This window comes from Pararge aegeria, chromosome 18 (assembly GCF_905163445.1).
Source record: "Pararge aegeria chromosome 18, ilParAegt1.1, whole genome shotgun sequence".
NCBI lineage: Eukaryota > Metazoa > Arthropoda > Insecta > Lepidoptera > Nymphalidae > Pararge > Pararge aegeria.
The window spans coordinates 12,686,970-12,709,631 of record NC_053197.1 but is presented as its reverse complement, the minus strand read 5'-3'; the positions used below and the strand labels follow the sequence as shown (position 1 = coordinate 12,709,631).

Here is a 22,662-nt window from a genome sequence, read left to right as displayed (position 1 = left end):
GCTGCGTAAAGTTTCGAGTTCTAAAAAAAGTCAGCGACAGCGTATGTCTATATTTTAAGGTTGAATTTTAAGCGGACGAAGTCGCGAAGCGCGAATCGTATATTATATACGTATTGGATTGAAGCTGTTGTCTTCGCTTTATCAATTTCGATTTTTTTTAAGTCCCACTGAACATTTTCTATTGCCTATGAATATATTTGGAATATGTATACTATGTCCGTTTACGGGAACCAATCTCTCGGTAAATTTTAGCTCAGCGGTTTTCCGTGCAAAACGAACCGGAGAAACCGCCAAGTCGGGCGGGACTTGGCTTATTTTCAGGGATAAAAAGTTAACCCCCATTTAAATGAAATCTAGTACTTAAGTTGTTTTAAAATATGCCCTTTAGTAAAAGTTCTTATATTAGCAAGCTAGGCTAGTTGATTCTTTCTGTGTAAAAACAGGTTTGAAATAATTTCTAATCACACAAAAATTGTTTCCATTTATAGTTTTAGTTCGCAGCTAAAGCGTCGGAGATCCGAAAAAAATATTATAATCTTATTTAAATACCAGAACCGTTGAAATAATAGTTTTTAAATGCTAATGAACACGCTTGGGAGAGCTGCCTAATTGATACGAATGAGTGCAATTATTATGAGTATTTCTTAAGTGTAACAAACACATAACTTAAGTATGCTTTACACTATATCAATATATTAAAAGCGTGTAAGGTCCACCAACCCGAACATAGACAGTGTGTTGTGGACTGTCTATTCCCTCTTAATTTTCCCAAAGGAAATCCGTGCAATGTAGAAGACTTGTAATGGATTATTAATGTTTGTTTTTAATTCGCATGTTTTAATGCGCTTTGATCCAAGAAACTACATTTGAGGACTTGTTCTGATTTGACTTTAATATTTTTGCATAAGATAAATAAATAAATATACTACGACAATACACACATCGCCATCTAGCCCCAAAGTAAGCGTAGCTTGTGTTATGGGTACTAAGATAACTGATGAATATTTTTTTTATGAATAATATACATAAATACTTATAATACAAAGATAAACATCCATACACTGGCAAAGAATTATGTTCATCACACAAACATTTTCCAGTTGTGGGAATCGAACCCTCGAACTTCGAATTTGGACTCAGAAAGCAGGGTCGCTGCCCACTGCGCCAGTCGGCCGTCAAAGATAGACCAAACAGTCTTAAGGAAAATAATAAAGCCGACATTATAACACTTAAAATTTAACCGAGCTGCTCTCTGGAATATGATTAAATGTTTATGTCATAGATAACCCGTTTAAAGTTGAAGATTATAGGCTAAATAAAGCATACTTTGACCCATATGTCGAGACGACAATTTAAGGAGAGTTTAGTTGCCTGTAATACCGGGTTTTACCTAAACCAGGGACAGTCGTTTTTAAATTGCACCATTACGTACTCACCAATACAAGATGTGAGGCACGCATTTGGTTGTATAATTATTATAATTACTTAACCTATACATGTACCTACCTATGATAAATAAATAAAAGGAATATTATGGTAGTACTAGGAAGAATATATATTATTATTAAATAAAATATATGTAAAACCCGGGTAAAACCGCGGGGCAGAGCTGGTACCTATGTAATATAATACAATAGAGTAACCGCAAGATACACTAATCATCATCATCATCAATATCGTCTCAACAGATTGAGAAGTCTAGAGAAGCGTTTGTTATAGACGTTTTAAAGTATACTTAGTTTTATAGTCCATTACCTTACCAATAGCTCGCTTATTTAGCCCATAGTTTTTGCTTGTTTTATAGTCCATTACCTTACCAATAGCTCGCTTATTTAGCCAATAGTTTTTGCGTTAAATTATTACTGGCAACACGAACGAAACGAAAAGACGTTAATAGTTTTCAGGCACTGAGGCATTGTGAACGGAAACATTTCAGAAAGCTGCATTGTTGTTTGCATTTATATGCAAAAATCGATCAGAATTATTCAGGTATCATTTTATGAGACTCGTATAATAATAGGTTTACTCTTTTACATTTTGTTACGTTACGATGTATGACGCAAGTTGCAACGGGACTCTTAAGGTGAATCGAATGACTTCGAGTCAGCTTTTTTATGGTAGATACGTACTTTCATATTTCCTAGCTTTAGTTTTAAGTTAACGAATGCAGTTATCACCATCACTAACATTAGTGTAACACGTTAAATGTATGAACGCTTCATAAGTGCCTGTAATAAGGTCTAAATAAATAAAACATTTTTGAATTAGAATTTGAATTATTAAACACGACAGAAACAAGTTAAATAGATTGTAAAATTTAGCGGCCTTATCGCTTTATAGCGGTCTCGTACGTATTTTGTTTTTCTGTCAAATAATCACAGTATACTCAAGCTAAGAAGGTTGCACTGTCCAATCCCATACCTCACGCACGATGTGCACTCCCAAGAGAAGGTCTAATGGCCGTTTTCATTTCACACAGAATTAAGAACGTACAGAAACCGTGTACACGGCTAATATTGAAGCATCAAAAACCATTCCACTTTATAAGTGTCTCTCTCATTCTCATTTAGCGGTTGAAAGTAATTATTTTCCCTCTAATGTTCTAAACATTTAACATTTGGCAAGTGGGAAAAGTTTGTGAGCTAGCAACATTCGAGTGTGAAGTGAAACATGCGTGGGGCGTTTGCACTGTTCTTGGACACAATGCACTGCATGCAACATTGGCTGAATTGTGTATAGAAAAAGTGTACAATTATATATATTATACACATACAATTCTGTATGTGCGCCTGTATTTATCGCCTAAAATGCCTTATAATTTTGCCTGATGTCTATAGAAAAAGAAGTTTATAACTCTTAGGCGGCTAAGTTTGTTGTGTTGTCTTCTTAGACCAGGGCGCGTTTGGAACCCTCGTAGCTTAAGGTTTAAGTTGGCGAACAAAGTTATCACCATCTCCTTACAATTATGTAAAAATTTATGTATGAACGCTTCATAAGTCCCTGTGATAGGCCTATATGAATAAAGAAATGTAGAATTTTGATTTTTTTTGTCATTTTTAGGTGTATATGTAATAACGGTGGTTGTGCGCATAGGAATCTCCTTAGACTAGGCGTCTTCTTCGTCGTTAGCGAAAACGAGCCTATGTCCAGAGGTGCATTAATTGACTGAGGATGATGTTATAATACTCCTCTTTAGTCTTAAAGGTAGATTGACGTCAATAGGTGACATTTCATATTTTTGGGTTGCTTAGCAAAGTGGTGTGCGTCACCCATTGTTTTAAAATTTGTTTAATAACTTTCATTATTTAATTGAGTTCAACAAACGTAAGTGGCATTGGTTCGCTAAATAACTACGAACTGATTGGTTTTTATCAAGGATACTTCCTAACCAGAAGCAGATGTATCACTGACGGATGGATCTCGGACGTTCCGAGAGCCTTATAGACGTTAAATAAAAACAACTTTTAAAAGTAAAAAAAAATTCTCTATATTGTAGAGTAAAAGATTTCTCCTTGAATAAAAGATTAGATTTTAAGACAAAATTATTAACATTGATTTAATATTTAACTATCCTGATTCTAAATAAGTGAACGGCATCATATCTGATAATCTAACGCCAGATTTTAATAATACTAATAAAATATTTCTAAGAGTTCCAGTACGTTCGCTTATTACCGCATTGTAGCAACGTGATAGGTCCAAATTCTGTAGCCATTTTTTAAGCTGATGATGGTGAGAATTATTAAGATAACACATCATAAAAACTTACTGCTTTCTTTGTGCAATGATTAATCTAGTTATTGCATTAACGATCAGTAACTAATATTTCAATTGCATTAAATCTATCGACAGTAATTATACTAGTAAGCATTTGCGTCAATCGTGCGAAAAAACACAAACAATAATTAATTATTATTTTTTCTCTCTCATTTTATATCTGTTTATATAATGAACACATTTTGAGTACACGAGTACACAATTTTGATCTTTGCAAAGTTCTACTACACGTTCAGAACAAAATCAAAGTAAATAAAGAAATAGGAGTTAGTAATTAATCATTTATACATTTAGTAAGATGGACCCTATTGCGAGTACGAGCGTCGTTGCAACTGTCTTATCACAGTTAGCAGTAATTCACCCTAGCGTTGTTATTTTTCGAAAATAGCTACTCTTCAACTCAGTTGCCAAAAAATAAAAAATACAACAAAATGTTGACAGCGTTACATGTATTTTCCTTACTCAATTTTCTTTTCACTTGTTTCAGTTGCTGATGAAGGACATACTGCGGCCGTTTGTGCCCGAGTACAAAGGGCAGGTCACGTGTGAAGATGGAGAACGTATCCTTTTTATATAAAAAAACGTGTGTGTACTTATGTACACGCTTTAGAAGTTATACTTCTTTGGCGTAACAAGATAAAAATCTTTTCAAAAATTGTATCTTTCACCTTATGAAAAAACAACACTAACAATAGAAAAAAGGTATTGTTTGAATTATTGATAGTCAAACCTTTTTTAGAAAAACTAAAATGTTCTGCCAGTTTCTAAAAGCTTCATGGTGTCGGTTTTTTGTGCCTGTGTGCGCGCGCATCTTAAAAATTTACTCTCACCATTTTTCCCTAACGCGCCAAAAGAAGCATAACTTCAAAAAATACCTCGAATGAATTTTGAAATTAGTACTTTATTATTATGACTTTATTATAATTAGGGTTTGTAGTTGGATTTTTATTCCACTATGACTTGACGCGTTGTACCTAAATCAGGCCAACCTGTTCAGGGGTATCATATTTTTTTACTAGTAGGGTTACTGAATACTCATCATGTACAATAGTCTACTGCTAGACTAAAGGCCTCTCCTAACCGTTATCGCAGTAGATGGCACTGGTAGCACAGATGTCGCTGTCAATTCTCCTTTGTATTTTCTTAGTCGCCTCGTAAGACACCCGCTGGAAGAGGAGTTGAGACAATTATAACATTCACAACTTAGCAATTATTCATTGTCAAGTCAACATCTCCTGAGGGTGCTCCGGTTTCGGAGCGAAACGTGCGTAGAGGGTACATTGCCGAGGATCTGTTTGGTGTGGAGTATACGGATTGAAGACATTATAAATTACACCTTACAGGTTCTCCTGCTGTTCGCGGAGTATAGCAAATTAAGCTTAATTTTCAAACAATTATAACATATTACATCTAATAATTTTAATGTACCAATATTGACAAGAGTTAATGAGTTATAAAAGTATTATCTCAAGGTAGGGTGTTAGATGAATTTACGCTAAGGTCATGAAGTTTTAGTCTTATATTAAAAAAATTATACTCATTCCTTTGATTCCTTAACCAGTTATTACTACAGTATACTTACAATTACAAGATCTCCTGAGCGATTTCGACTGCCCTTGCGTCATGGACTGCAAGATCGGGGTTCGAACGTACTTAGAAGAAGAATTAGCTAAGGCGAAAGAAAAGACTAAACTACGAAAAGTAAGTGTTACTCCAAGGATTCTGTAACATACCTATACAGGCTCGCAACCGCAGAGTTATTTTCGATAATCAAAACACGTAGATTCACAGTAAAATGGACTTAATTTACTGTCTATTAAAGCTCAAATTCATCCAACCCGGTATTAATTTTTATTCAGCTCAACCCAGGGATCAAACACAGGAGCCTCTTAGCCCAACGAGGCAGTTTCTTCACATTTGTACTGTTATAAGTAAACCTGTCTGTGCCCTGCGTTGCTACTCGCAGTGAATAAGGCTGCATGAGTATATGGGTACAGTCTTGTTCATTACACGAAAAACTGGGGTGCAGCTAGTTTAAATATAATTTCGAGAATATTTTCTATGGCAAAATATAGTTACAAGAGCTCATGGACGTTGAATTCAGTCTTTCACAAACCGATAGGATAGTTCCGGCCAGTGGCGTGCATAGAGGGTATGCACAGGGTATGCAGATGATATAAAATGACGAAAATCTCCAGTACGAGTTTTTAAAAACTTAAGGATAGGCATTGTAAGGGTTATAAAAAGTCTACCCTTAAGTATTTAAAACTCGTACTGGGGAATTTCTTAATTTTATATCATCTGCATACCCTCTATGCACGCCACTGGTTCCGGCGTAAAATGTAGAAGCCTTGGTGTTAATCTAAGGTAACGAACATCCATAATCCGTAACTTTAATTTGTCTGAAAAGCAACATGCTCATATTGATGATGTAGGTATACTGTGATTTTAGTTAGTATCGCCCAAATACAGTAAATAACATGTAAGTAAGTATGACAGCTACAACTTAGTATGTGATATTCGTTGCGATAACGAGCGTATAGAAATACATCATAAACATTCTTGAAGCAATTCTGGTAATTAATACTTACACTACTGACGCTGTTGATATTTAAAATTTAAACTGCGACGTTCAGGAAAATGTAATAATTAAATTAGATATATAAAATATACAAAAAGATGAGAAAGTCAAAGATACTAAAAAAAATATTTGCTTAAACTATTGAGTAGTAACGTATAACAAGAAATATGTCTAAACAACAAACTAAAATTAAATTAGGCAGTAGAAGATCTTGTCTTGTTTAATATATTATGTAAGTAAATCAGATCTCGAAAGGACCTCGAACGGAAAGCAAAACTTACTTCGAATACAAATTTATAAAACACCATTTTATTTTAAAACAATCTATTCGCAGTTTATCTTGAACCTTAATGACCTGTTGTATGATATATCTTTATAGGATGGTCTTAATATAGAAATCCTCATTAAGGTTCAACACTGTTCTTTATTTATAAATAATGAACTGGTTTTATTACATCATAAGTAATAAATGATTATACCCGATACAAGCAACTTATTAATTTGAACCTAAATTTTAATGAACGCGTTGTTAATACGCCGCATGCATCAAAACAAGAAGCCTTTTTCCTTAATCATTAATTATACCCATAAAAGTTTAAAGATAAGCCTTTACATCTAAATATTTGTTACAACTAGTCTACATTTCAGACTAGCAGATTATTCTCCTGGAAATCATTAAAAATTATTGATGTGTGTTTGATCAAATTTAAACCTATGTACAACTGTTATATACTAAAACTAATATATGATATTTTAATTTTCAGGATATGTACGAAAAGATGATCCAGATAGATCCTAAAGCGCCAACAGAAGAAGAACATAGAAGTAAAGGCGTAACAAAGCCTAGATACATGATCTGGAGAGAGACTATTAGTTCCACGTCAACACTTGGCTTCAGGATAGATGGCGTCAAAAAAGCAGATGGCACCAGTTCCAAGGACTTCAAAACAACTAAAACAAGAGACCAAATCGTTGAAGCTTTTAAAGATTTTACTGCCAGCATTCCGACTGCCGTGGTGAGTGTAATTTATAAATTTACTACAATTATTATACCAGCTGTCGTCAGCGATTTGGAGACATAGTTTGATTTCCTGGGTTAAAACCCATAAATATGGCTATATGTTTGCCTGTAGCTGTTAGATGTATTGTGAACAATGTGTATGTTGAACAAGCTATTTTTTTTATCCCGCGTGCTCTACCAGGATAAAGAACGTCTAACGCCAATCACTAGTGCCCAGTTGCATCAACATCAATACAGGTTAGCTGAACATAGATAGCTAAACCAACAAACACACTTCGCTAATGCAATTTTAGTATGGATTAAAGCTTCGATATCTGATGTGATCATTGCATTTTATCTTGTATTACTATAATTATTCTGAATCCGAGAATTGGCTGACAACTAGTTCACTAACTAACTGAACATAAATATATGTGACCCTTGCAATCTATTAAAGACAAAACATTGATAAATCCAAAGCATTTACGTCACTATCATTAGATACAGCTCGTAATGGTTCCCATTACTACTATGCTGTTGTTATTCTATTATTTTCCCTATTCACTACTTTTAGTTATTACATTATTTTTATTTTTTAGTACTTTTTCAGATTAGCGTATTTAAAAAGAAACATGTCTGTGAGTTTAGACATAGAGTTAACATCTTTGCAAGGAGCTATCTACTTTGCGAAGCTATCGTAAAGGTTTGATACACTTGGAACATCGGTTATGTGCTTATAACTGGCCGAGATTCTTGATCTTATAAAAATTCTTTAGTTAAATTACATATAATATTAACCTTATTTTTGTGTCATTTGTTGCAGCCGAGGTACCTCGAGAGACTGAAAAATATTCGTGCTACGTTAATAGAATCCAATTTCTTCAGAACACACGAGCTTATTGGTAGTTCACTACTTTTCGTGCACGATAAGAGAAAAGCTTCCATTTGGATGATAGACTTCGCAAAGACAGTTCCTGTACCTGATGGTATAAACATCGACCACAATTCCGTTTGGAAGGTCAGCAACCACGAAGATGGCTACCTCATCGGCATCAACAACCTAATTTCTATATTCGAATCTCTTATAAAAGACAATAATGGAAACATTGAGTGTTTTTCTAATTTAACGCTAGATAAAAATGTGAGAATGGACACTTTAGCGACTTGAAATTTATAAAGCTTTTCAATACAGAGTAAATCTGTATAGTGAATTTGACCTTCTATTTTGTACAGAGACGAAGTACCAGTACACAGGTACCGAAAGCTATTGATGATTGTAAATAGTGTATAAAGGACCGCTATTGTATTATTCTTAAGTTGTTTATAATACTCATTTTAGAGTTAGTGAGTAGCACTATTGGATTTATAACTGTGTGTTGATGATGATTATGATTGGTAATTTGGATTAGAGCTGACTAAAAATATACGCCTGTTTTGCTATACCGAATAATTTAGTCTAACCAATAAAGATAAAACATTCGGCATACTTAATAAGATAAGGAAGGTCTAGAAACGAAATACGATCTGTAATTCATTTCCGAATAAGTTTTATCCTTACAATTGTTATAATATGTAATACCTAAAGAGCCATTAGGAGTTATTACCGACATTGTTAATTATTTCTTATAACAGACAGAAAATTAATTAATAATAAACATATGAACAGCTCAAATTAATGTTATTTTAATTGAAAATGCAAAAAATGATGAACATTAAATTTATTTGGACAAATTTAATAATAATATTATTCTAGCAGAAATGTGCTATGTAAAGTATGATGTGTTTATTGATTAATAATTTTAATGATATATCCAAAATACAAATGCTATTTAAAGAGGTACTATGCTCTTTCTCCAATTAATTGCAGATATCTTAGAATAAATAATTTAATTTTTTATTCTATTAATGAAAACGAGAGATATTGTTATAAGAATTTAAAAAAATCCAAAATTTACGAATGAGCGGACGGTAATTAACATATTACATTGCGCAGTTATGTAATCAGAAAACTTTAAAGTATATAAACTTGCATGAATTGTAAAAATGATTCCTTTGTTCGTAAAATTATTGAGGTTACTCAATAAAAGGTAAATAAACACATCATAATAAAAATATTTATTGATATATATATATTGTAACTACACTATATTAGTGTAACGACTAGATACAATTTAATTTCTAAGTAACGTATACGTAACTGTCCTTACGTAATATAAAATTTAATTGGATAAACTAATTAAAACATATCACATTTTTGGGTGTTTTTTTCCCACCTTGAAACTAGTGCTAAGTATTTAAAACAAACTAATAAATTACGAGTAAAAATAAATAAATTTTGAGAAATTAAGTAAGAGCCATAATAATACATAGATTGGTTAAGTTTTTTTGATTGAACAGGAATATAAATTAATTCTTGGGGATTAATTCAGATAACAATTAGAGATACACGACACAAAACTTTGGAACAATAAATCAAGTATATAAATGTGAGCCTTATAAAATAAATTATTATTAAATGGAATGGTAACGATATAAAGTTACTAAACTGGACGGCTTATTTTACTCCAATATAAATAATAATTCATAAATTAAAAACTTAACTCTACTAATTGCACTAAGGTATTACTGGCACTGTGTTACGTATTATCTTTTTCTTTATTATTATCTATCACAATATCGGTTAAACTGCTGCGTCTTGAACCCTCATCGCTTGCAGAGGCACTTTCTTTTCGCATTCGTGTGAAAAGTCTAGTTACTGGTGCTATGCCTGATCTACTTGATTCTGCAACAGCGGGTGCTGGCGAATACCTTCTAGTTCTTGGAGTTTGAATTTCACTAGCACTTTCTGAGTATGGTGGAGGAGCTTGCATCAACATCGACATACGATTTTCTCTTTGTGCTGCTGCTGTGATTTGCAGTTCAGCCCCTGCAACAACTGTAGCCAACGTGGGAGTAAACTGGGGAGCTGCAGCTCGCACAGATATTCTTCTTCTTCTTGGTCCACTAATTTCTTCTAAATCTCCTTTTCCAGGTATAATCGGTAAATTAAAGTCAGGTCTTATAGACCCGCGTCTTTTTGAAGATGTTGGATCTAAAGAACCAAGTCCATCTGAAGTACTTTGATCGTTAACAGTGTCTATAACAGCTAAAGCTCGCAGTAGGTCCGCTACACTTGTATTTTCCAGTACTTCAACTTGCTCTGATTCTGGAAGATTTGAAATATTTACGTCAGGATCAAATAAACTAGGACGTCCATGGCGAGTTCTATTTCTGTAATTATCTAATTCACTAGAAAAAAGATTTCCGCTGCCACCTTCAGTAGCTTGCCTAAAGCTATTTACGTCACCAGCAAATAAACTGCTCCGACCCATTTTTGTTTGATTTTGATACTGTTTGATACTAGTCTCAAGATCACTGGTGCGATTTTCCGGTGTACTAATTTTTCTACTTTTGCCAAAAGACGGAAAAAGACTACTGCGACCGTGACGTGTTTTTTCCTTATAGTTAACTAATTCATCCGAGCTTTCCGGCATCGCTTCATCGTCACTTTTCTTTGATCTACCAAATGTAGGTAAAAGACTAAGCCGTCCTCTTCTAGTACGATTATGATACTTTTGTATATCATCCTCATCAACAGTATCTTCATCATTACTAGTGTGATCGCTAAAGTCAAAGGTCGGAAAAATACTATGTCTGCCACGTCTTGTATTTTCTTTGTAACGTTTTGCGTCATCATCTGGGTCACTAAAATCAAATGTTGGAAATATGCTATGCCTACCAGACCTAGTCCTTTCTCTGTATGCTTTAGCACCTGCATCCTCATCTTCACTAAAATCGAAAGTTGGAAAAATGCTGTGTCTTTTAGGTTTGTGTTGGTAAGCCCTAGTGGCTGCTCTATCTTCATCCTCAGAGAAGTCAAATGAAGGAAAAATGCTGTGCCTCCCCCGTTTTGTATTTTCTTTATAGGCATCTACATGGCTTTTTTGTGTATCTCCAATACCAAATGTCGGGAAAATACTGCCGCGCCTTTCTTTGTCTTTGTGATTTTCTGCAGGTCCCTGAGGACTGCTTAGTCTTCCCTTCATAGTATTCTTTATGTATTCTGCAGGACTTTCAGTAGAGCTTGGTTTTCTAAACAGACGAGAAAACAGGCTTCTGGATTGGGAACTTGTATCATTTTGTGTCATAGACGCTGGCAGAGATAGCTTACCACTACGCATATTGGCCTCTTTTCTATACTTTTCAGCTGTATCGCCATTAGTCCATGTAAAGTCATGATCTACTTTTGCAACAGATTCTTTTCTGTAATTTGGTACTGCCACACTCAAGGCTCTGGTTCTCATACTGTTTGGAGTACTAGGTAAGTAATCTTGGCCAATGCTAAAAAGAGGTGGCTTTTCACTTGCTAAAATATGATCGTCATCAAAAATATTGATACCTCTGTCTCGATTTTGTGCTTCAAATCCACCTAAAACATTTACAACTCTAGCTAAAAGTTCCACTGGTTTTACGATAGCTGATGCAGTAAATGTCTTTTCTTTGTCTATTCCAAGAAGATCAGTATCCGACTGGATACGAAGCATATCTTTCGCGGAAAGTTGAATGTTTTCAGAGTTTGCTCGTTTCCGCTTAACGACAGGGTCTCTAGGTTCTATGTCAAACGTGAAATTAGGGCAACTTGAACTTCTATATAGGAACGGCGTAGCTTTTACGTAGACAGGCTAAAAATAAAAAGGCTTTTAAATTGTTTGCTCAATCTGTCTTATTTTGTTATTTTTGCTTAATAAAAAATACTTACTTTAACTTTTAATAAATTGGCTTCATTAACAATTTTTCTTATTATAGCAATATCTCTGGTAAAGCCTTGCAATATTTTACTTTGTGTTGATTTCAACTGACAGGCGAATTTTTGCTCCAGCCTGTGGACACTCTCAGATCTCATCCCGCTGGTTATAAAACCTAGTAGCATCACAATATACCCGAGGCCGAAGGTAATCCATATAATAAGGAAGATTTGGTATGCCATAAAATAACCAGACTTGAAGCCATTATTTACAGTTCCTGAAAAATACATAAAAATAATATTTTTTTTCTGTTTAATTATAACCAATATAAATTAAAATCGTAAATGTAGAGGAAGATACAAACCTGCTACTAAATCGCCAAAACCAATAGTAGTTAAAGTAACAAATGCATAATATATTCCAGCCACATAATCCCAGCCTTCAAAAACAATGAAAATGCAGGCAGGCAAGAATATGAAGAACAAAAATCCTGGTACTAGGTACAGGAAGATTTGGCCAAGCATGCCCAGGTTACTGAAGAAATAATCCAGCTTATCAGCACGCCTCTCATCTTTTCTCTTATACTTGCGGTATACAGAAATGAGCTGAAAAATATAAAAATAATATTCTCAACTTGTTTGTTTTACAACTTACTTAAAAAAATCTTTTTAGTTATTTTCACTTTACTTTGGCCAAGTTATAAGTTAGGCAACTAATCATACATAAACGTTTGCAATTATTTTACGTCAGGAGTTGCAGTTTTTTCTTACCTGGAGGCCGAAATATTCGCCAAGATTTGCGAGGAGGATACCATTGATTGGAATCCCAAACAATCCGTAAAATATCATTAAAATTCTTGAAAGGTGCGTAGTAGGTGCCAGATTTCCGTAACCTGAAAAGCCAAACGATCACTGTATGACTTCCAAAAGGTTTGTTAAAAATATTCTAAGTAACGAAAGTTTTCAAGATAGGCACTTTTAATATATTATTTAGTTTATTAACTGAAACATATTTTAAGTTTAAAAAAACAATGACCTAATGACCTGTTATGATGAACCGTTATGAAAATTACCTTTAAGTTATCTTTTAATATTATAGCGAAAAAAAATTGCCCTATGACCAAAGTCGTCAAAATCGTAATAAACATTTACAATTCAATTTAATGTAAAATTAAATTTTAAAGTTACAAAACTAATTTAACATTGACATAAAGAAGCATGGATCCTGCAATGATTAATAACATTTTTATTTTATAAGCTAACTGGGGGAAAAGTGAAGGGAGGAAATAATATTCAAAAATACTCACCAATGGTACTGACGACAGTATAAGAGAAGAAGAAAGAGTGGTAGAAGTCCCACTTGAACGGGGGTTCGGCGTCTTCTGTGGTATAGTTAAACATGGACTTGCCGCAATATTCGGACAGCTTGCGCAGTATGCTGTCCTGCTTTTCGGGATCGTTCGGGATATAATTTTCGTAAAGCAGACCTGGAAATTAAATGAGAGAGTTGTATTAGTATCTATGATTTAAATTACATAATATTATATCCTATTTCGCCCATGCTATTCATGGAAACGGATTAAATATAATTTAGCGCCTTAACAGGAAGCGAAGAATGTAATATATTAGAATAATATAGTCTTTGTGAGAAAAAAAACTCTGAGTTCACAAAAAAAACTGTCTGCATATCGTCTGCGATAGGTGCAGAAGTCCTTTGTGGGGTTGAGAGCATACGCTTCTAAAACATGATTTCGGAGGTAATTCTGGACCTACCAATGCATAAGTTGAAACAATGTGTTTAAGCACATTTATTACAGCGAGGTTGCTATACAATTGATGAATTTTTTTTAGTGACTATGTAGCTTGGATGCAGTCATCGTGGCCGTCATCTCCCGCTGTCATCTCAGAATAGATAAATGGTTTTGAATTTGATGTGTGGAAGCACCGAGCACCTGGCTGAGTTTTTCTTCTCTGTAGAATCTGCTTTCCGAACCGGCGCGTTGAGCCCTACTTTAATACATATACTAATGCTTATAAAGTAGGGCTACTTGACATAAATGAATTATGAATTTATACATAAGGTATATCTAAGATTCGATGAGAAGTAATAATTTACTTTGTAGTCTGGTATAGGTAACTTATGAATTAGTCTACAAGTTTATTTCGATTTTTAATAAGTATACTATATAAAGCTAATAATACAAAGACATATTAATAAACAATACCTAATTGTCTATCCATTTTGAATCCAGTCATTCAGTGATACAAAGTTAAGTGTAAACGTTATCTACGTAAACACGTTTACTTTCTTTCGTTACTTGTTAATTATCGTAACTTAAAAGAATGCCGAATAATAGTTACAGATTTTTGTCCTTTTCGACAAGCCAGAGCAAACAAAATAATGTGCTCCTATTATGACGGTTTTAGTATTACGGAGTGATTAATTTTAGTGGTAAATCACCATAACAGGTAACAATCAAATGTTTTTATGATATTCATTGTTCATTATGATTAAAGGAACAATAGGTTAGGTTTGCGGTGAAAATTTAACGTTTTTAACATTATTTTGTATACGCGCCTTTGGTTTTAAAGATAAACTTTGTATACATTCGATTTTATACATTTGAACTTTTGAAGCACGGTAAGGTAAGGTTCCGGCTTGCCTTAATTCAAACCCTAGCACCCACCTCTAACTTTTTGGAGTTATGTATATTACTTGCATTGTGGCCGGTAATGGGTTGATATGATGATGATCATGATGACAAAATAGTATACAAAAGTATACAAAAGGCGGCCTTATCGCTTTGTAGCGATAAGGCCGCCTTTTGTATACTTCTTCTGTCTGTGTTTTCTTTTATTCTTTTTCTGTATTTTTATTTGTGTGCAAATAAAGAGTATAAATAAATAAATAATAATGACGATAAATGGCCCACAACGAAGTCGAAGTCCTACCCACCATGGGAGGGCCATCAATAGGTTGATAAGGATGATGAACATACAAGCCGTTATCAGAAAAAATCCTAGACTAGATAAAGCCAACATAAGAGAGGTAGAGGACTACCTGCGGCTACGTGGTGGACCAACACGACGAAACTTCTATTGGTAGAGTAATTGCCCAACCCGAAAACCCAGGACAGATTGCCTTGGCGTCAAAAAATTAGGAGAGCCGACCGCACCTTAAGTGGGATAGACCTAGGCAAAAGAAGTGATAATATTTATAGAATGTGGTGTCTTAGTACACTTTTTGATTAGGCCATAAAAACCTTTATATAAATCGTACGAAATTCGTAATTATTGGTGCTTTTCTCTCTCAGTCCATCTTTTAAAATAAAGAATACGTGTAATCCATACTGAGCCAATTTAGCTTCTGCCCTTAAAGAATGGTGTCGCACATTATAACTATAAAATTTAATCTAGATGAGAATAATGGATTTTTTTAGTACTTTTCTGGAGATGTTCTTACGCAGTCTTAGTATGAATAAAACTTTGCTATATTTAATGGGAAACCGAATACAGAACTATTATTTTTAGGGGTTTTCTTGTCAATCAGGAACCTTTATAGTTTCGAATACACGAGTAGGACTTAATTTTGAATATCTCCATTTTGAGAATATATCTTTTATTTTTTTTAATACAGAGAAAATTCCTGACGCATACCACTCCGTTGGGTAAAACGGAGTAGTTATGTGGGATTTGCACCCACTAAAAACTCTGTGTGTCCCTCGATAGACCTATAAGTGAGAGCACGGGGTTCACGGAGGTCTTCGCCAAGGTTTTCACCCCCAAGGTTTTGCATGACGGGTCCTATCAATCAATGGCCTAATCGCTGCCAAATCCTCCAGAGAGGCGTGCGCTACACGGCACGCCACCTTCTTAGGCCTGTCATTAGTTGGGTGACAAGCTTCCCCTTTAATTCGCCACCCGCGGGCCTACAACTCATGGAGGCCGGAGGTCATTGGTTGCTCTCCGGCGCCCGGTTCGTCTCCTGCGAGAGTGGGGAGTGTTGATGTCCTTTCTCTGTCTCGCTCCGCCGCCTCCTTTGTGGACATCACCTCCTCGCAAAAAGAGGCAGCAGTATTTCACGCTGACTCGCTCCGTACCGTAGTTTGAAATATAGTTGGAAGCGAAAGGTCACCAGCTGCCGTATTTTCAAGGGCACGGCGCTGCCCTGCCCAAGCTGGACACACCTCCAAGGTGTGCTGCGCCGTATCCTCGAGGCAGTCATCGCAATGGTGGCAACCGGGCGATTGCTCCCGACCTATGCGACACAAATACTTACCAAAGCAACCGTGTCCGGTTAGTATCTGCGTCAGCCGGAATGATAGGGCACCATGGTGGCGCCCTAGCCAATCCTCCATAACGGGCCTTATCGCCGCTATAGTGGCATGCCCTGCACTGGGATTTTCCAGGCGTCCCTTCCATTCCGCCATTAGGATCTGACGGAGCTCGAAACGACGCTGCGTGTATTTCCGCGGCATCGGTTCGTCGCCCCGTCTTCGTGCCTCCATTTTCCACTGTTCCATGTATTGAGGCGAGGGTTTTTCTGTTCAAGTAGACAATTATCGAAGTAGATAAACTATGAGTGAATAATAACGTCAATATATGGTCAATATTACCATACAATGTAAGCAACTTTAACAAGACCATAGATCTAGTTAAACAAAGTATTAAAATAATTGTCACATCACGACAAAAACTTAATGCGAACTGTTAATTAGGTGCTTAAGTTTTTTTGCTGTAACAATTTTATGGTCGGCTCAACACAAATGAGACAATTTGTTGTTTAGGATTTAAAAAGTATATTAAACTAGCGGACCCGGCGACATTCAGCGCCACCTCCCGGATACAATTGTATGTTTTAACCATGTCGGACGGTGGAGTTCGTGACCAACACACGTATAGAAGATTTATATTTATCTATAGATTCTAACCTACCGATACTGCTTTTAAACAGCGTCAAAGGTAAACTGCTGACAGTTACGTCATACGCGTTAATACATTGGAAAAGTATTAAGTACCTAATATTCGTTGAGATTTTTAAATTTTCTAATTTTGTTAGCGACTTTCTTAATTTATAGGGTGGGTTTTTATATCGTGCTTCCCAAATTTGATTATATTGAGATATAAATTTGATTGAGGATTTTCTAACAAAGTGCTTTTCATTTTTGCGGAAACGCAGAGTTTGATCCATTATATACGAGACACGCTGTTTATAGTATAAGGTTATAAGTCGCATGGTATCGCTTTCTAGTGATGAAATCTTTACGCTTTAATTAATGATAATCTTACTATGTATGTGCTCTTTCGAACTCGTATTGCATGTCCGTTACATAAATTTAGCTTTAAAAGGATCTTGTATCCTGCAATCATTTGCAGAATTCAAGGGCTTGTTTGTATTGGATATAATAATGTCACAGTCTGTTCATTAATCGGCCTTAAGTACCTAAGTATATGCATAAATAATACGTAGATACGTAATAAGAAAATAGAAAGAAAAAGATAGAAATAGGCCAGTACCTTACGATAGAATTTGGCTTTCAAATTAAAATTGTGTTGTCGAGTTGTGTAGTTTATTAATCATAATTTTTTATCCCAATAAGGATGGTTTGTTAAATAATTTTCCGTCCATTTCGTTCCCTTTTAAATGTTTCCCAAGTTTAAAGATTTGCATCTGTTATCGTAGTTATTAGATAAAGTAACATGAATGATAAAAGTAAGAAAAGAATATTAATAATTAATTATTAATTGTATCTAATCTGGTCAAATGAAATAAAACATAGATTATTATATGAATGGTTTTACTTTGAAGACTTAAAAAAAAGTATTTATCCTAGAATAGCTTATAAGATGTAGGAACGAACTTTCGAGGGGGGTTTAGATATGCTATATATGGCTAGGCTACTTATACCTATATTATTTTTGTCAATTTTTTTGCGTTAAGACAGTGATGATAGCGACCAGCCCATAACCACGTAACCAAATACAGCAACTTAGGTATTATTTAATGATTTCTAACGATCGAACGATTTCGAAATGGACTGAACTCTTGGATGTTTTTCAGAAAATTTGTCTTATCATATCTATTGGAATTGCCAATTCCTTTCCTTTGAATAGATGGCGTTGTAGGGGATACAAAGTTCACCGGGTCATCATGTTATTCAATAAATGGAATTAAAAACATATTTATTTCTAGGACTAAATTCTTACAACATTTCGTATTTTAAATTTAAAAGAATCATCCGCCTCACAAAACTTCCAAATGAAAACGGCATGACTCCGGAAACGACAAAGTTTTATACATTGATGTTCTATTTTCATACCAAGCGTGGCATTCAATGTTCATAGTATGCCAGGAAAATAGGGAGCGGCATAACTATTGTCATCAGATCAGTATTGCGGGTACATAAAGCATATAAACGGCAATGTGGTTGGATTGGATGCTAACAATGCGAAGGACAGAATCACTGTCAAGATCAAGGGAATGGTTGATTGCGGAAATATAACATAGTTATATATGAGGTTTTTTTCGCTCCTGGTTAAAATAATGGGTACAGTCCAGGTAAATAACATTCTAAATTACCTACGTATTAGTTTTGCTTATTAAACAGATTGTTTGTTAGACGTGTTCTACACATTAGAAGAAAAGCTAAAGCTCACTTATCGTATTTAGCCACGTTTTATATTCTTTCAGAGCTCGTCCGGAGAAGTACTAAGGCCATAATTGTTTCTGCCTCCAAGCAGTAAAGCTGTGTTTCGTTTTCAAGGGCGTGGTTGCCGGTGTCATTACAGCAGTGGCCTGTATACAGGGTATGCACAGGGTATCCTCTAAGCGAGCAGATAATATAAAATGAAAAAAATCTCCAGTACGAGTTATATAAAACTTAAGGAAAGGCTTTGTAAGAGGTATAAAAAGCCTACAGTAAGTTTTTATAACTCGTACTGGAGATTCTCTTCATTTTATATCGTCTGCACGCCCTGTGCATACCCTCTATGCACGCCACTGTGCAGTGGCGTGAGTATGAGTTCTAACTATTTATTTATTTATTTATTAATACTCTATATTTGTACACCCCTCAGAAAACGAGGCAAAAAATAAAAACAAACACATGAAGAATTAAGCAGGATACAAAAAGCGGCCTTATCGCTAAGTAGCGATCTCTGCCAGGAAACCTTAGGATTAGGAAAACTAAAAAGAAAACAAATAGGTGGGGTACACTATTTAGTACATACATACGAATATCTACATAGTAATACATTAACCAGACTACACAAATAAAAAAATACTATTGATAAATTTAAAAAATAAATATACTAATACATATCTTATTATTCCATAAATACTTAAATATGAGTTTGAGTAGATAAATAAATCATAATAGTCGTCTTTACTGAGCGAGATAATGAGCCTTAACAGTTTTTTTAAATATGCCCAATGACTTCGACTGTCTTATGTTCAATGGGAGTGCATTCCACAATTCAGTAGCTTTGACAGTGAACGAATGCTTATAAAACTTCGTTTTGTGGAACGGCATGCTCAAAGTCAGCGCACGACTCGATCTTAGTTCAGACTGCACTCTAAGAAATTACAACTACTTGAGGGAAGGCTTTTAATAACTCTTACAACGTATTTCCTTAACTTTTTTATAACTCGTACTGGAGATTTTCTTCATTTTATATCATCTTCCACATACCCTCTATAGACGCCACTGCATTAGAGGCATGTGAAGCTTAACACCTATCTGCCACCTCAGGTTGCGATTTTATTGGACGTGTCCCTTGCATGCCTTGCGAAGTGTTGTTAGTATAGCGCAGGTTTTCCACTTACTATCATAACTTTATATATATTTTATTTATACACTTTATTTGTACACCACAAATAGTAAAAAAAAACAATGGACACAACAAAAATAAACTTAAAAAGTAGGATACAAAGGGCGGCCTCATCGCTTAGTAGCGATCTCTTCCAGGCAACCTTAGGATTAGGAAAACCAAGTTAGCCAAGATACGATTTGTGGGGTGTATTATTATTATATACATGTATATATCTTACATGCAGGGTACCCCTTTATAGAAATTTAAACACTCCAAAGGCTTGTGCCGCCTGTACTATATCCCGTTGCTCTGCACCTCGTTTTATGTCATCTACCCATCTAGGAAGGGTCAATAACATTGAGTTCATCGCCCAATAAATGGCATGCCTAAGAAGGTGGCGAGCGGTCTTCCCCGCGCGCCACTTTGAAACTGCCGACGACGGGACCTGCCGTATACGACTGGTGGGTCAAAACCTGGCGGGAGCTCGATGAATACGCAAGTGTATCCTGTTCTCTACCCGAAAGTCCATCGAACTGCATACAGAGTATTTAGTGTGTGCAAACCCCACAAAACCACTTTGATTCCCGTAATGGAGACCACTCCATTACGGGAATCAAAGTGAAACCATAAGTGAAAACCATAAGTGAAAGTCATACCAATGCATCAGGCAATTTTCTGTATTAACAAATAGAAAAAAATTGATTAACAACATTGCGTTTTCTCGTACAGAGTCGCTTTTCCAGATCTATGGCCCATTTCATCCCAACCGGCAACGGTTTTGGTCACTCGAAGCTATTGCCACTTCGCGATTAATTGAGATGTCATAATATCCTACTCCGCTTTCTTTAATATGGATCCCCTAAAGTAGTGGATACTCTGTAGTAATGTAAAGCCTCGACTAATGGTTTAAAGCCTTTAATATTCAAATTACACTATCCCATAGCCATTTTGTCAACCGGTTGAATAGTGGCGTGAACAGGGTTTATTATCTGGGAAGCATACATTTTAGGGTAGGGTACTAACTTATGAGCAACGAACTATTTAATACGAATCGTTGGATCAAAGTGAGCGACTATCCTTATTTAAAAACTACATACCTATTGTTTATTGGCCACATGAGGCCTAAGTGTTACGGACCACCCCACATAAAACTTTTGTTAACATGCACACCACAGACTTATTACTCACATTTTAAATGGTTAGTAATAATTGTTAGTCTTTTCTATGAAGCAAACGCAACTACTAGAGATCTAGAGATCTCTATAAATATTATGGTACTCATTTAATGGTAGGTTTATTTAAATTATTTAGCAATCAATAAAATAAATAGAGCTCCTGCTCTATTCATTTTATTGATTGTTCTATTTATTTTATTGCTATCGCATCATTTTTTACTCAAGGGATCAGAGACGAAACATTCAGAATGTTTGTTCCGCCAAATTGCATACGTTGTTTTGTTATACTTTTCCTTTGTTTTATGTACTTCTTGTGGTGTGCTATAAAAGCATATTCATTCATTCAAGGTTCTGCATTTGTTTGCCATCATCACCATATAAAACCATTTCCGGGAATCCTCAACAGGGAAAGCTTCGCTGACTAAGTGCGGATTGGTGGACACGTTCTTGAGAACATTATGGACAACTCGCAGTAATGCAGGTTTTATCACGACATTCCCTTCACCAACAAAGCAAGGAAATATCATCATCATTAATTCAACCAATTGACGTCCACTGCTAGACATAGCTCTTCTGTAGGGAGTTCAACTGTACACGGTCCCAGGCCGCTTGCCTCCAACGGCTCTCGGCAACTCGCCCTGATGTCATGTGCCCACCTCGTTGGGGGCCAACCTACGCTGCGCTTACCGGTGCGGGCTCGCCCTTCAAGCATTAAGACCCCAACGTCTATCGGTTCTCCAAACTATGTGCCCGGCCCATTGCCACTTCAACTTCGCGACTCGCTGAGCTATGTCGGTAACTCTAATTCTTCTGTGGATCTCCACATTTCTGATCACGTAAAAATACTCCTAGCATAGCTCTCTCCATCGCACGCTGTGTGACTCTGAGCCTTCTTATGAGGCCCTTAATAAGCAAGGGATATTTAATTGCAAAAACTTCGAAGTAAAAGGGGCGGGCCGAGGGGATCCAATTCGGTCTCCCCGAAAGAAAGTCCTAGTTTCTAGTTTTACCCGACCATAAATGTTACTCAAGAATTACTTAGTAGCAAGACACTTAGTTATCTTTTACGAGTTTCTTGGGCGCCATTCAATTACACCACTCGTTTTCTATCACTGATAACGTTTTATTGTAGTTTCAATAGCTTGATTGCATCCGAATTGTTGTTGTTGATATTTAACAAATATCCCGTGGGTTCTACATCTATGCTACACCCAAATTGAAAGGTCAAAAACATTTAAGTATCATCTTATACTTATCATCATCATCATTATACCTATAACCCATTAAGGCCGTAGTCTACCATGCTGGCCCAGTGCGGATTTGTAGACTCCACAAACCTTTTGAGAACATTATGGAGAACTCTCAGGCATGCAGGTTTCCTCTCGATTTTTTCCTTCACCGTTGAAGCTAGTAAAATTTTAACTGTTAGAAGTGCGTGCTGGGATTCGAACTCGGCCCCCCGAAAATGAAGTCGAAGTCCTGCCCACTGGGCTATCACCGTTTCTTATTAAATATTGAAATATTGCTGCACTCG

At 35.6% G+C, this 22,662-nt stretch overlaps 2 protein-coding genes across 3 annotated transcripts in view; one reads left to right on the top strand and one right to left on the bottom strand.

The window, feature by feature from the left end:
• The window catches only part of LOC120631459 (inositol-trisphosphate 3-kinase A), a 118,598-nt gene extending 109,559 nt beyond the window's left edge, over positions 1-9,039 (top strand). For both annotated transcript variants that reach the window (XM_039901063.1, XM_039901062.1), the window contains 4 exons: positions 4,265-4,337; positions 5,351-5,478; positions 7,123-7,374; positions 8,182-9,039. In XM_039901063.1, the coding sequence (XP_039756997.1) occupies positions 4,265-4,337; positions 5,351-5,478; positions 7,123-7,374; positions 8,182-8,526 (798 nt within the window). In that variant the 3' untranslated portion in view covers positions 8,527-9,039. The remainder of the gene's footprint in view (positions 1-4,264; positions 4,338-5,350; positions 5,479-7,122; positions 7,375-8,181) is intronic.
• An 850-nt stretch (positions 9,040-9,889) lies between these two features.
• Positions 9,890-22,662, bottom strand: part of LOC120631693 — a 30,933-nt gene continuing 18,160 nt past the window's right edge. The window contains exons 2-6 of the mRNA XM_039901368.1: positions 13,449-13,628; positions 12,913-13,034; positions 12,507-12,747; positions 12,157-12,419; positions 9,890-12,079 (exon numbers count right to left, since the gene is read on the bottom strand). Coding sequence (XP_039757302.1) covers positions 9,995-12,079; positions 12,157-12,419; positions 12,507-12,747; positions 12,913-13,034; positions 13,449-13,628 — 2,891 coding nt within the window. The 3' untranslated portion in view covers positions 9,890-9,994. The remainder of the gene's footprint in view (positions 12,080-12,156; positions 12,420-12,506; positions 12,748-12,912; positions 13,035-13,448; positions 13,629-22,662) is intronic.